Below are 14,840 nucleotides of genomic sequence, written 5' to 3' on the forward strand. Positions count from 1 at the left end.
GGAACAGTCAAGAGCACAAACCTGCTCTCCTCTCTACATGTATTTAGTATCACACACAGATTGCGTGGTTTGTTTGGTTTTTTTTTGTTTTGTTTTGTTTTGTTTTGTTTAAGTAGCCACAAGCTGTATAATGATGAGATATCTAGAGGTAATGTCGAGCTCTCTCTGCTGATGAAGCTGGCTGTGTTTCAGCATCTCTGATCATCTTCAGTACCGCTGTTGTGCAGGTCATCGGCCAGCTGCAATTTCCTCGGCCAAAGGTGAAAATAAATCTATAAAGGAGTAAGTTTCTCCCCCTCGCTCCCGCCCGCCGCTCATGGATCCGAGGGTGCAGGGATGTTCTGACGAGCATCTGCGCACCGCCGGCAGCATAGCCCCTTTTAGGAGGGATCTGGAGGGCTCAGATGGATGGGGAGAGGAGGAGGGCTGCTAAAAACACCGCCCTCCGCCGGGGGAGCGGCGGGCGGTGTGCGGGGCGCGGCGGAGCGGGCCGGCGGGGTGCGCAGTGCGCGCCGCAGTGCGCGGAGCGGGGCGCAGGGGCCGCGCCGCAGGGATGCTCGCCCCGCTCCTGGGCTCCGCGGGCTCCGGCTGGCTGCTGCTGGGTGAGTGCTCCCCCGACCCGCCTCGGCAGCCGGGTTTGTCCTTCTCCCCGCCCCTCTCCCTGGTTCCCGGCTCCTTTCTTTCTCCGCAGCGGGTGGGGACCCCGCTCCCCGCCTTGGCGGGGTGGTACCGGCCCGAACCCTCCGAAGCGGCCTCTGGGCCCGCGGTCGGGCTCCCCATGGCCGTCCCTGCTCCGGGATAAAGGGTATTCCAAGCTCTTTAAAGGGAGGAGGCAGGCGGGAGCGGCGCTCTGCATGGGGATGGCATGATACTCGGCGTGATGCGTGCGGCGGAGAGCCGGCACCATGAGCCGCTATGGCAGTGGTGCAGAGAGCTCGGCGGGATGCATTACATAATATCTCTCAAACAGTCCTGCTGCTTTCTTCCACCGGTCCATCTCTGGTAAATTTGTTGGGGCACTTTGTCTGTAGTGGGCATGTGAAACAGGGCGGCGCGCTTGGTGGGCTATGCGCGTGTTAAGAGCTGATGGGCAGAGGGTGATGCTGGATCCCATTGTTTTGTGGGCAGGCAGTGACGATTCCAAGTGGGTCTGCATTAGGAAATTCTTGCAAGTCTGAAACAGGAGGATTTCTGTAAGGTATTTAAAGGTTCATCTTGAATTGATCTGCTGTGCTGATGTGAAATTGAGTCCTTTGAATCTGTGTGAAGTGTCTTTTCTAAAGAAAGGTAATGTTCAATGTCTGTGCTATTTTCCCCTTTATGTATCAAAGAGCTTCCCTCTAGACAGGCAGACTTCCAAGGAGAAGTACAAAGGGGAAAATGATTTTAAAAGACAACATCTTAGCATCATTAGGTAGATGTTCTGAGGGAAGTGTTGATAATGGAAAAGATTGTAATTATTTATGTTCATGCCTCCCTGCTATTTTTGATTATGAAAAAGGATATTTCACACTGAAAAAAGGGAACCTAAGACTCTAGCCTGAATTTTGCCTCTGAAAGTATCCTGGTGGCTCTCATTAAAGGCAGTGGCCTTACAGCTGCTTATATCAGCAGCTTAAATCAGCTTCTTTAGAACTGTAGCAAAACTCATGCAGTGAAATATGGCCCAGAGGGAATTACATGGGTGAAACAGAAAGGAGGATTTGGCTGGGAAGCTGTGGGCAAATGTTTGTTGCTGTATTTTGGGCCCCAAGGCCCCAGGGACTACTCTGAGTCACATTACTGGTGGCACCAGGCTTGTTTATGATAACAGCAGGAGAACAGGACCCACTGGGAACAGGTCTCCTGTGTAAGCTCCTTCCCTCAGTCCTCCACATCTGCCCTGAGGTATTGATTTCTGTGCTTCACATCTCAGTGTTTCTGCCGTGTCCCAGCTCCTCTCTCTTGTGCATCTGGCTATCCCAAGGTGTGTGTCTGGGGCCTCACTTAATGCTGTGCTCTCTTTATTTTAGTGTGGACATGACTTTAGCCCAACATTTCTGTCTGCAGAATAGGTGCCTTCAGAAGAGAGGTGTGCTGTTATTGCCTCTCACAGTGGCACTGAGATGTATGCCACCACAGATGATCTCTGGGAGATGGATCCCATCAGAGAGTCAATGGCTCTGCCTGACCTGGTAGTATGGCACCTGCTCAGCCCTGGAGCAGCAGCTGTTGCTCTCATGTCTGGTTATGGCTTTCTGATGGCCCCATCCCATCAGTCATGTTGCAAAGGAATCACTGTGGCTGTGCTGATTTACTGAACAAGGGGCTCTTTGGCCATTACAGCTCAGTGAACCATTCTTCTTTAATTCAAATTAATTTCTGGTGCCATTAGAAAAGTTTTAACAAGTTGAGAACAGGTCTATAATGTTCATCTCAATGAAATAATGGTAGAAGTCAGTGAAAGACAAAGCCAATTATTTCCTACTGTGCAGTCTTGGATGGTCTGATGGAAGCAGAGAGTGCTATACTAAACAAAACACAAACCTAATGGCAAATTCCCCTAGGGATCTGAACATTGCTGGTTTGGTTGAAATTGTCCAAGAATTCACCTTACCCTTTGAACTTACCCCCTGAACTGCTTTTATTCCTCTGCTCTTCTCTTTCATGTGGCTGCAGCCATGAGCCTCTTGCATGCCCTGTCAGTCCTGCCTTACAGAAAGGAAGCCTTTGTTCTCTTGCCTCCTGGCAGCAGCTGGAGGCCAGGCAGGCACCTGCATTGATGTGTGGAGGCACAAGGAGGGAAATCTGCCATCAGTGTCCCTTCCCACCAGCAGCAGTGCATCTCCAAACATTTCTCAGTGCTTGTTTGCAAAGGGCTGGGAGGTTCATCTGAGGTTACAATAGACGTGTACAATCCCACTCCTGATCCTGGCTCTCGTGCTGTGACACAGGAGTCCTTGGTGATGCTTTGCCTACAGAGGAGATGCCCAAGGCTGCTCAGCCCAGCCTGTGGAGTGCCAGGTGCTGCACTGGAGGCAAAGCTCATGGTGTTGGTTGAGGTATATTTAGTTGCTTATATTCTCCATCCCTCTATTACTGCTCCATTTGAACATTTGCTAGATACTATCAAAAGGAAAGATTAGATACATTTGGATTTCCCTGCTCCCTCACAGGGAAAGATAGGACACAGCAATTTTTCTCTGCTGCTCCTGACTAATCTGGACATTTCTTTGATTCTTGTCTCCACAGCAGAACTATGGATATTGCAATTACATTCAAGTAATAAAAATAGGAGAGAAGCTTTGAAGACAGATGGTAAACTGAATTAACTGAATACCCTCAGAAATAGGAAAGCTGACTTGGGAGTGAGCCAGAAATAAAGAAATACAACATTACATCCGTAAGGGTGTAATTGCCCTTTTGATGTTACCAAACGCTGCAGAGCACCAGAGGGTTTAAATGTTTCATTGTGAGTCCATTTCTGAGAGCACTTTGAGAGAAATACCTTGTTCTTCCTTCATCACTGCACAGTTGCAATCAGAACCTGGATGTCTTAAAGGTAACTGGAGGCAAGTCTGGGTGAGATGGAAAGAGATGGTAAGGCAGGCAGTTATCTTTTGATGGGTTCACGGGCATCCAGGGCAGCTCTTTTCCCATGGCTTTGTTCTTAACTTTGCTACATTATTTCTTCATATAGACCCAAATAAAATAACTAATCACCCTCTTTCTGATCAGAAATCAACATGAAAGAAAAACATATGTTAATTTATTCTTTTATTTTTAAGTGCTCTGCATACGTTCTTTGGCGACGGGCCAATAAAAGTAATGAGGTTTTTTCCTTCACTGCTATTTCTGTCTCTTGTGCTACTGTGTGAAGCCAAAGCCCTGCAGGTCCTTTGCACTGGGGACCCATCTGTCCCTGCTGCTGTCCCTGCAGGTCTGTGGGTGCCGGGAGCAGGGACAGCTCGGAGGAGGGACAATGCAGACCTCCACTCCTGCAGCTCACTGGTCTTGTCCCCTCTGGAGAAGGTACTGGTGGTCCAAACTGCTTCATCCTCTCACCTCTTCTCCCACTGAGCAGGAGGGTTTACAGAGCTCAGGAACCCAGATACCCTCTTACCCTGTGAAACCACTCAAATAGAGTGGAGAAAGGTGTATCAGATAGCATGTGGCTATAAAAAATATATATAAATATGCTTGAAATATACATGTAAAATCCATTAATCCCCAGCAGGGTTCCTCACACTCCTTTCCACTCTCTCCTGCATTTTGCTGTGAGCCACAATTGGCTCTCCAGGAGCTTTTCTTCCCAGATATGCTGATTCAGAGTTTTTGCAAATCCTTTTTGGAGACTTCAAGGAACTGAGTGATGATTCCGTACAGCGTGATACAGGGAAATGTTTTGCTGGGCTTGGATTTACTGTAGAGTGCCACCAGCACTTACTGATGACAAGTTATTTGCTGTGTCAAAGCCTTCTTGCACCATAAACATTGTCACAGAGCCTCCAAGGTGACCTGAGGTGGGAAGGTGGGTGAGGAAGCAGACCAGAGGCTTTGCCTCATTCTGCTTCTTCCTACACTCTGTATATAAGTAAAATTATAAATATTTTACCATCCTGCTGGCGAGTGCACTATGGAAAACATGGTAGCTGGTGGTGAGAAAGTAAGACACTGGATGAGTGGGGATTTTTAGTCAGGAAAGAGTGTCAAAGCCACAGGGGTAGTTCAGCACCTGCGAGCTGGTCCCCAGCTCCTTGCTGCAGCCACACTTCAGCACCCTTTACTCACTGCTTGGGCTTTTGCAAGCAGTGATGTAGCTGCTTCAGCTACAATGTATAGCAGATAATTCAGGAAAGCAGGGCTGAAAATGCAGCCCCTTCTTGTCCTGGGCTGAGTCCACAGCAAGGTTTTGTCAAGACCCCATGGTGATTCCTCACAACCCCCAAATTAGTCAGCCACACAGGGGGTTTTTCTGTCTTCTATGTTGTGTGGGATATTCCAATCTCATAAACATGGAAAGAAGCTAAATCCAACCAACCTGTCCAAGTCATTTTCTTCCACACCACAGGAAGAAATTATCATTTGTCAAAAAAAGTGTGTCATTCAATGGAAATCATGGTTTCTCTAGGAAAGCCCCAGTTCAGGGAGGAAAAGTCTTTTTGTTCAGACCTGTGTGCCATGGTTTTGCAAGACTGCAGCTCACATTTCCATTTGCTCAACAAAGTGGCTTTGGTTGTGTAGATAAAATCTCAGAGACACCACATGTGAACTACAGTGAGGAGTTTCCACTAAGCACTGTGTAGTCATGCTGCAAAATCTGTGCTGGATGAGTTGACCTCTTTGAGAGTAAAAGGCTCCAAAGGCACCTGGGGGTTTTTAGGCGACTTTTTCCTCTGAGGTCAGGTGTGTCACTTGGCCCAGGAGCAGAAATTCCAAATGCTGGGTTATTTGGAAAAACAATCCCAGCAGAGGGTTTTTTGTCCACTGTTGCCTGTGGCAGAGGTGGAGGGTTACCTGTGTAAATCCATCTTTTAGTGGACAGATTCTGAGACCCCTCACTGCTTTCACTCACTGGGGGTTTTGATGATGGCAAGGAGGGGAGCATCAGTCCCACACCTGGGAACAGATACTTGGTTGCTCCACCTAGCTGCCTGAGTTTGTGTTTTGACCACAGAAGGACAGCCACACCAAAGCTATCAGCCAGATCAGTCACTGCAATGGGACTTTGTGCTCTGCTAGAGGAGGTTTAAGTTAGATATCAGGAGAAATTTCTTCATGAGAGGGGTGGTCAGACATCGGAACAGATTGCCCAGGGAAGTACTGGAGTTGTTGTCCCTGAAAGTGTTCAAAACATATGTAGATGTGGTGCTAGGGGATGTAATTTAGTGGTGGGCTTAGCAGTGCTGGATTAAACATTGGTCTCAATGACCTTTTAGGGCTTTTCCAACCATAATGATTGTATGATTCTGTAATCACTAAGATAAAACTTGGGGTCAAGAAGCAGAAGTACTGAGGTGGCAGGGACCTGTTGTGTGGTGCCATGTAAGCTGATCTTTCCACAGAAGTGTGACTCTCCCTGCTGTGAACATACTTTCATTTCGGAAAGTTTTAGAAACTACTAGAAAATCTTCCAAGTTTCCTCTCAGATTTGCTTATGACTAATCCGGATCCTGCTTAATTGGATGCCAATATAATGTCTCAGCCACACTATTTCTTTTTCCCCGATGTTTTCACCCCAAACAATGGCACAGCCTCCTCTTTGGGACAGTTGCCCATGTGGCAGATCTGCCCCACCCTATCTGCTCCTGGGGCTGTGCCCACTCTTCAGCCTGGCAACTTTTGCCTTTGGAAAGGATGGGTTTTCCCTGCTGAGAGCATGGGCAGTGCGTGGATGGGTGCAGAAGGCACCACAGCTCACTTTGGGCTGCTGCTTGACCTGCTGTTGGATAAAAAATATCACAGCCTTCACTTCCTTTCCTGGGCAAGACACTCTGCTTGTTCATGGCTGAGAATCAAAGGGGCTGGCTGAAATGACCTTTCCTTCTCCCACCAGCCATTAGGAAATTAAGGCTGAGATGTCCCCGTGAACAAGGTAGAGCAGCCCTGGGCTGTGCCCACCCATGCAGGCCAGTGATGGTGCCCAGGGAGGGACAGGAGCTCAGGAACAGCCTCCTCAGGGAAGGGCCTGCACACGGTAAGGGTCAGAGCCCTGCTCCTTCTTGCCTCCAGAGCAACAAGCAACTCCTTTCCAAGGGCTATGAAATCCCTAAAATCAGCTTCAGGAGCCATAGCGACATCGCTGTGACCGCTGGGGTGTCCCACTTGCTGCTAGATGGCCCCAGCCAAAAGCTACAGCATGGAAAGCACTGATAGCTTTGCTAAGCTGGCATTCTTTTTTTTTTTTTTCCCCCATCTCCAAAGGCAAGTGTGAGCTGTTCGGCACAGGAACCAGCACGCAGATTGCTAAACTGATTGAACTTTTTTTTTTTCCTCTTTGAAAAATTATCTATGAAACAGTCAATCATTCTGCTGTTGATTGAAGTGAGTTGGAGGTGATCTAAGCAGTCAAATTACAGAAGGCAGGAATGATGCAGACTTAATGTCTTTTCTGCAGAAAACAGTACTTAGTTATAAGAAGTGGAGAGGGTATTATTTAGTTTGTTGTAAGATTCTTCACAATGATGGACAAAAAAAGACAAATATATCAGAACCCTTTTTGAAATGTAAAATGTACTTTATTTAGTATCTCCAATTGCCGGAGATTGGGATTTTCCCTTTTTTTTTTCCTTTCTCTCAGGGAATTTTGTCCCATTTGATGCCCAAGAGATGATAATGACTGGTACTTAAGAGAACAAAATATGTGGATGGGAGGAGGAGGAGGGGATTTATTCTGGCCAGGATGTTGATCTGGCCAGGACGTACCACGGAAATAATCTCAACCATACACAGACCGGGTGTGTAGAATCATTCCATGACACATGTGTTTGCAAGATTTCCCCCCAGATTTTATACAAAACCCAAAGGTACTGCTTCAAAGTACATTGGTCTAGAGCTGAGCAACCCCTTGTGTTCAGTTTTCCATTGGATCTGAATATCTTTGCCTCTGATATTAGTTAGATCTCGATTCTTTGATTTTCTTATCAGTCATTTCCGGGACCAGATGTCTTCACCTTTGCAAGAGGCGGCCTGTGACGGTAGATGTTCTGTAGGTGGCCACTGATGTTCCGCTGATGGCCTTTTATCTTTCTGGGTATCTTTGGGCTACTACCAATCTGTTGGTATGTTAAGCCCATCTCCTTAGAATTATGTTACATCTCCTAAAAAAACCTAAAGAAAATTCCTTTCTCCAAGGTAAAGTCAAGTCAAGCGTAACTAGAGAGACAAAATAAAAATTTAAAAGTTATATTGTTTCCAACAGTTCAGCCTTTTACTGCTTCTCCTGCCTTGAGTGAGCCTTTCCTTGCAAGAGCGGTGGTTAAACCTTATCAACACCTGACCTCACTGGAAAAGGGCCCTCAACATCTACTGGGTGCCCCAGGGGAAAACCTGATGACAAGTCATTTGCCCCGAGGGACCCCAAGCCCCTCTGAGGGAGCCTCTCCTGGCTGGTTGCGGGAGCCTGGCTGCTGCTGCACAGCCCTGGCCATTTTTTTGCCGTTATTTAGTGGTTTTTTGCTACACTTTACCTGGAGCCCCAGCGTCTGCCAGGACCCCGGGCTGCTTCTGCCTCTGCCACCACTTCGGGCTTAGTGCTACACGTTGTTAGCCACCGCGGGTGTGCTGGGCTGTGCCGTTCCAGTGCAGCTCCGAGGTTCTGGCCGCTGCCGTTTCGCCATCCGGAGGGCACCGGGCCCGGCTGTTCCTGGGCGGTTGCCCGGGAAGCCCCTGTTCCCTCTCCCCGCCCGCCATCACCCCTGTGCAGAGCGGGGCCGAGCCCGCGCCACAGCGCCCCCTGCAGGCGCGGGGGAATCACTGCTCCGCCCTGCGCGGCCGGGAGCCAGCAGCGCCCCTGCTGGCCATGCCCGGAGCTGCAGCGCAGGGACAGGCCTGAGCCCAGAGCAGGCCGCGCTCGGCTTTGTGCCCGTGGCTGGTGCTGCTGCCGCTGCTGTGCTTGGTTTGCCTTCTTACACACACACACGCAAGTAAAGAACTGCTATTGCTTTCCCATGACTTTGCCTGAAAGCCCCTTAATCTCAAAGTTATACTAATTCAGAGGGAAGGGGGTCATATTTTCTATTCCAAGGGAGTTTCCTGCCTTCCTTGGCAGACACCTGCCTTTCAAATCAAGATGCCAATACAGCTCAGTTTTAGGTAAAACCCTTCTCCATAACTCCAGGTAATCTCATTCAATATTATCTTTTCTTCAGCCAACTGTTCAAATAGCTCCTTGGAGCTGAGAGCAGCTTGTGGCTAGCCTGTGAGCACCAGCTTGTAAAAGCTCACCCAAGTTGTGCCAGTGTCCTGATGTCCCCTGAACCTTTGTTCAGTGTGGGTCTCCCTTGCGCACCCATTCATGTTGCTACAGGGCAGGGACACCTGCTACTAAACCAGGCTGCTCCAAGCCCCATCCCACCTGGTCTTGAACACTTCCAGGGATAGGGCAGCCACTGCTTGTCTGGGCAACCTGTGCCAGGGCCTCAGCACCTTCACAGGGAAGCAGGGTTTTGAGATGCCGGGGGAGCCATCCCCAGTGACCTCTTCCCTCTGTCTCTTTGGAATACCAGAGTCCTGCTTTTTTTTTCTGCCTGAAAAGGGCCTTTTTGTACCGCCACCTCCTCCAGCCCGAATATCCCGCAGCTGAGAGGCTGCTGAGGGTGGTGTGATGCTCTGACCTGCCAACAACAATTCAGGGCTGTGTTTCCTTTCGGGAAAGGCATTTGCATATCCTCTATTCACTTTACTTGGTTAAATATATTTGAAAAGGCAAAAGCTCTGTGTCATTGAGACTGCAGAATGAGCTGTCTGGGGGCCTCCTCCATCTTAACCCTTTGGAACCTTGTTCCAGCATCTTGGAGGCTTAAATTATCCAGAAAAGAGATTTTAAGGCTGTTTTCACAGCAGGTATGGGGAAGGAGGCTGGAGACAGGGAAAGCCCTGACAGAAGTAAGCAAAAATGTGCTATATACATTTGAACTGAAAATTTATTTATGTGCAGCCTGACTTGCAGAGAGTTTGCAAAATTTAGCATGGACAGAAATGTCTTCAGGGTGACTTGAAAGTACCTGTGAAAACAGGAGAGCAAAAGCAAGTTACAGCAGTGTCAGGCACAGAAAGGGGCAGGGTGCTTCAGGGTGTGCAGTCAGCAAAGGGAACTTTCTAGAAACTAAACCAGAAATAACTTCATTTCTACTTTAGTTAACAACAAAAAAAAATCCTGAAGCAACAACAAAGATCCTGAAACATAAACCGTGTGTTTAGAAATAATTCAAACAATGTAACTGCTTGTTATTAGTGTCAGAAGAAAAAAAAAATATTTCAGCGAAGTGTTTAATTTGGAATATTTAAGGACATCTCAAATCACAGCCCAACTACAGAGTTCTCAAAAGCCCTGCATGAGATGATGCCAAATCCCCCCTTTCCCCTCATTTTCCAGTACAGTGCCAGGCCCTTGCTGCCAGAGGAACAGGAGCTGGGTGTGAAATGTGGTTGGGGTCTCTGGCTGGTGGATGCCAGCCCTGCTGACATGCCAGTGTGCAGGAGAGACCCCCTTGGACTGGGCCAGGACATGGCCCCTGCACCTCACTGTGTGCTGCACCTACCATGCTCACCTGCAAGGGGGAGACTGTACTTATGGGTGCCTGCAAAATGTTCTGAGAATGACAGCTGGGAAGAGATGCATAAGCAATAAATTCATCATCCCGTGTTTATTTTTGTTACCTTGCCATCAGTTGGCATCCCTGTGGTGTAAGGAAATTGAGGGCTAGAGGGAGAGGAGGTAGAAACACTTGCCCAGTAACATAATATTAATGTTCCTAATTATTAAATTAATCCTCTGTTTGTGCTGCATGCTTCCTTCCTGTTGCTCTTTGGAAGTGGTCAAAAATACAGGCTGTATAAACATAAAAGTGTAATATCTGACCAGAAGATATAGAAAAGAAAAGGAGACCACTAAAAAGACACACAAAGCAGTAAAGTTCCCCTTTCTTACACATTATTTGAATTAGTGGTGGTTTTTTATTTCTACTTGAGGCATAATTTTCCATGGATGGGCCTTTAGGAATGTAGAGATACTGTTGGCAGATTTCTGTTCTGTAACTGAAGCTGTCACTCTGGTTTATGGGAATGTCCTCAAAACCATAGCAGCAACTGGGGTTTTTTCAGTTATGCTCAGAATTTTGAAGTGGAAATCTTCCATAGAGCAATGGAAGCTCAGAGGCTATCTCAGCTCTATGTGGTTTCCTGGTGGTACAGTCTCATTTAGCTGTTCTGATGACTCTATGTAAAGTCATAGAATAGTTTGTGTTGGAAAGGACCTTTAAAGTTCATCTAGTTTAACCCCGCTACAATGAGCGGACATCTTCAACTAGACCAGGTTGTACCTAGCCCTGTCCAACCTCACCTTGAATAGTTTTAGGGCTGAGGCATCCATAGCTGCTCTGGGCAACCTGTGCCACTGTGTCACCACCTTCCCTATAAAAAAATCATTCCTTATATCTGAATTGGCCATCTTTTAGTTTAAAACCATTACACCATGTCCTATCCTGTATTCTGGCTATAAGCAGCAATGTTTAAAATTCAATTTTAATCTGTGTTTCTCATTAATTTTGATAAAGTATAAAAGCATAGAGAGATTCCATAGGTTACTCTCTTTTATAGGACTCTTTAACTTTGGCTGGGAGCATTAAATGTGCTGTGATTTACTGATACATCTTTTTTTTTTTTTTTTTTCCTGGATGGGTCAGGTCTCAGCCAAATCCCAGAGAAGATTTTTGAAGTCTTTTCCATTGATTTTACTGGTTGGTGGGTCTCACTGGGCTATAGACAGAGCAAAAAAGGTGAAGTCTGATTTCCTTTGTACTTGTATAAACACCCCTGCCACTCAGTGCTGTCTCTTGGCTGTGAGTCAAAAAAATTAGGTTGTGTTCCCATAAAGCCCTGTCCCCATCACTCTGCCCTGCAAATTACCTGGCAGAAAATTCTGGGGCGGGGAAAAGCTTTTATTCAGTTTATTACTTGGAGTATGCTTACATCGTTTTTCCCTCAAGGTAGGCAGCCCACATCCAGCTTCCTTTCTTTGTTCTCCCTCAGATATCTCCAATGGTTGTTTCAGAGAGTAAGTCCATATGCGTATGTACTGCAATGAAAGCAAAACAAGAGAAAGGGAACTACTGCTCAGGGTATTTACAGAGGAGGTAAAAGGGTCCGACTCTACCATGAAACACACGTTTTACTCAATCTCACCACTTATGCTGAGGGTATATTGCCCATGGTGAGCTTCATCTTGGTAGGCAAGACCAGCCCTTACCAGCATGAGCTTGAAAGAAGAGCTCCATAGCACAGTATGGTGGTTTTAATCCAATATTCATTTGAAATCAGGATTCCTATGTCACCTTTAGGACATTTCAGCATGAACACAGATATGCTGAGACGGTGGGCTACTGGTATCGGAGCACCCAGCCAGCCCAGGGCTGTTTACACACCTGAAATATTTTCCTAACTACGAGGATTCTGTCAAGCTGTGGCTCGTAAAGAACAAAGGGGCAGGAATCTGAGCTGGTGAATATTGCTGAGGTCCCATTAAGCCAGCACTGTGATGCTGATTTGCACCTGCAGACCATTCAGTCTAGCTTTCTACTCTAGCATTTCGATGAATTAAGACTGATTGCAGAACACCCCCCATGTGACCCAAAGAAGTGATATTTGACAATCTTGCCTGAAATCTCATTAAATAGTCTCTTCATTCATGAGTGTTAAGTGTTCCTTGAGAATTCTCCATTACAAACTCTAGTATCACAAGTTAAACTTAGGACAGGTCAGACAGAAACTTTATTAACTATGGTAATAGTAAGTCTTCAGACAGCTTCTCACCCTCTGCTCCCCCCTTTTCTGCCAAGCAGTTGTGGAGATCCAGCCAGGAAAAAAAGGAGTTGAGGAAAACAATAATTTCAGTGTTAATAATGCCAGATATTCAGCCTCTGGAAGGGAGGACCCCTCAAATGCTTTCCTAACAGCCAGAGTCCTAAGCAGGAATTGAACAGTAAAAAATGAACAGTAAATAATGTGATGATATGGAGCAAAGGCTCCCGGGGGCCCAGGGGTGGCACACCCATGTTATCTTTGCTCAGGAGTGGGGAGTTGGAAGCTATCAGACACTGCTGGCTTCCAGTTGAAAGGAATGTTCTTGTAGTTGAGAGTATCTCAGCCAGATGTCTCAAATGTAAATGTTAGTAATTTACCATGACAAATGAATTTCAAAGTTCTGGCCTTGTTATTTTGAGTGTAAATTAACAAAACCTGGTTTGGGCTGCAATACCGGGGTGTTGGGTTTTTTCTTTTAATACATATAGCAATATAAGGATGATGTTGGAAATAGTTACTTTCTTACTATTTTATTGATTATGAGGATTTGTATTTATTTTACTCGATCATCACAGAATGTTTAGGGTTGGAAGGGTCCTTTAAGGTCATCCAGTTCCAGTCCCTCTGCCATGGGCAGGGACGCCTTCCACTAGACCAGGTTGCTTCAAGCTCCGTCCAACCTGGCCTTGGACATCCAGGGGTGGGGCATCCCCAGGTTCTCAGGACAGCCTGCTCCAGTGTCTCACCACCCTCACAGGGAAGAATTTCTTCCCAATATCCCATCTAACCCTGCTCTCTGACAGTGTGAAGCCATTACCCTTTCTCCTGTCACCACCTGCCCATTTAAATATCTGCCGATATCTGACCTATGAAGTTTCTAGTTCAGCAGACATGAAGAGGTAGCACAGACTTTCTGTGTCAGAAACTTTCTTTTATGATGACTTTTCCTGAATAAAGAAAGAAAAAAGCCGTTTCTAATTTTAAACTGCGCAGTTGCAGAAAGGTTTTACAATTTTACACCCAAAAGCGTTGCTTCGAGACTGTAGATCCTCCAGCATGACAGAGATGTGCGAAAATACTGCAGTATTCGGGAGCGGAGAGGGTGGGTTTTTCCTCTCTGGGAGGCGGCTCCCATCGCCGGCAAGTGGAACCTCAAGGGTTACAGCGGGCATCGCTGCTGCTGCTGCGCTAATACAGCCTAAGCCGATATTAGCCAAGCTTAACTTCTTTCAGCCGTTTGCAGATGGGAGGGGGAGGGACGCCCTGGAGTCAGCAGTTCTGTGCGGGGATCGGGAGGGCAGAGCCCCGGCCATGAGCTGACCGGGCAGCAGAGGCACCGGGGCACCGGCGGATGGTGAGTCCCGGCGGGGGCTTCATTGTTCTTATTGCTGCGCCTCTGAGGAGCCCGGGGGGATCCCAGCGGGGTCCAGGAGCCGCGTCCGGGCTAGGCTCGGGTGGGTCTGGGAGGACCCGGGGGGCTCCAGACGGGACCCCCAGCCCAGGGGCCTCCGGGCGGGTCCCGGGGGCCCGCAGGCTCCGCCGGAGCCGGGCTCCGGGATGCCGAGCAAAGCCAAGCCGCAAAAAGCAGAGCGGCGGGGGAGCTGCGGTGCAGAGGGACCCCGGTGCTGCTGGGTGGGTGGGCTCGTTCCGCGGGGCGATGCAGGACAGCTCTTGGGGGGTGGCTTTTCCCGTTGCTGCGCGTTTCCAGCAGCCTCAGCGGGGGAAGAGCTCCTGCCCGGCTCTGGCTGGAGTTCCCAGCGCTGGAGCAACCGGCCCGTAGGTACCGCGTGGGCTGGGGGGCTCCAGGGTGACAGCCTGGAGACCTCCCCGGCAGCCCTGGGACCAGCGGTGAGGGCAGCTCTACCTGCACCCAGCCAGGCGTGGGGGCAAGTTCACTGGGATGCAGAGCCTGGCGTCTGGGGCTTCCCTGGAGGACTCTGCCCCTCTTAGTTCATTGCCCCAAAATCTTGACCCTACATATCAGGGCTTGTTTCCCACAGCGGGAGCATGGCACACCTGTTTCATTGTGGTTGTCCTCAAATCCTGTGTTGAGTTTTGGGCCCCTCGCTCCAAGAAAGACATTGAGGTGCTGGAGTGTGTCTAGAGAATGGCAACGGAGCTGAGGAAGGGTGTGGAGCACAAGCTGGATAAGGAGCAGCCGGGGGAGCTCAGCCTGGAGAAAAGGAGGTTCAGAAGGGACCTTATCACTCTACAGAGGAGGTTGAAGCTAGGTGGGGAGGTTGATCTCCTCCCAAGTAGCAAATGGAGGAACAAGATTAAGTGACCTCAAGGTGTGCCAGGGGAACTTTAGGTTGGATATTAAGAACAATTTTTCACCA

The 14,840-nt window shown here is 48.2% G+C and overlaps 1 protein-coding gene and 1 long non-coding RNA gene across 7 annotated transcripts in view; one reads left to right on the plus strand and one right to left on the minus strand.

Annotated features, from left to right (window-relative positions):
• Positions 1 to 449: 449 nt before the first annotated feature.
• Positions 450 to 14,840, plus strand: part of ACSL6 (acyl-CoA synthetase long chain family member 6) — a 56,527-nt gene continuing 42,136 nt past the window's right edge. For 3 of the 6 annotated variants that reach the window (XM_068205723.1, XM_068205727.1, XM_068205728.1), the window contains exon 1: positions 450 to 602. In XM_068205723.1, the coding sequence (XP_068061824.1) occupies positions 554 to 602 (49 nt within the window). In that variant the 5' untranslated portion in view covers positions 450 to 553. Of the gene's footprint in view, positions 603 to 905; positions 1,003 to 1,128; positions 1,199 to 13,664; positions 13,856 to 14,840 lie in introns of those variants that run through there. The other 3 variants (XM_068205724.1, XM_068205726.1, XM_068205725.1) reach the window with 3 other exon arrangements.
• LOC137482996 (uncharacterized) lies at positions 9,254 to 14,804 on the minus strand. Its single transcript, XR_011004304.1, has 3 exons — positions 14,518 to 14,804; positions 11,671 to 11,776; positions 9,254 to 9,704 (listed from the first exon to the last, which is right to left on the minus strand). It is a non-coding gene; the product is annotated as an uncharacterized lncRNA (long non-coding RNA).

This window comes from Anomalospiza imberbis, chromosome 15, assembly GCF_031753505.1.
Source record: "Anomalospiza imberbis isolate Cuckoo-Finch-1a 21T00152 chromosome 15, ASM3175350v1, whole genome shotgun sequence".
Lineage (NCBI taxonomy): Eukaryota > Metazoa > Chordata > Aves > Passeriformes > Viduidae > Anomalospiza > Anomalospiza imberbis.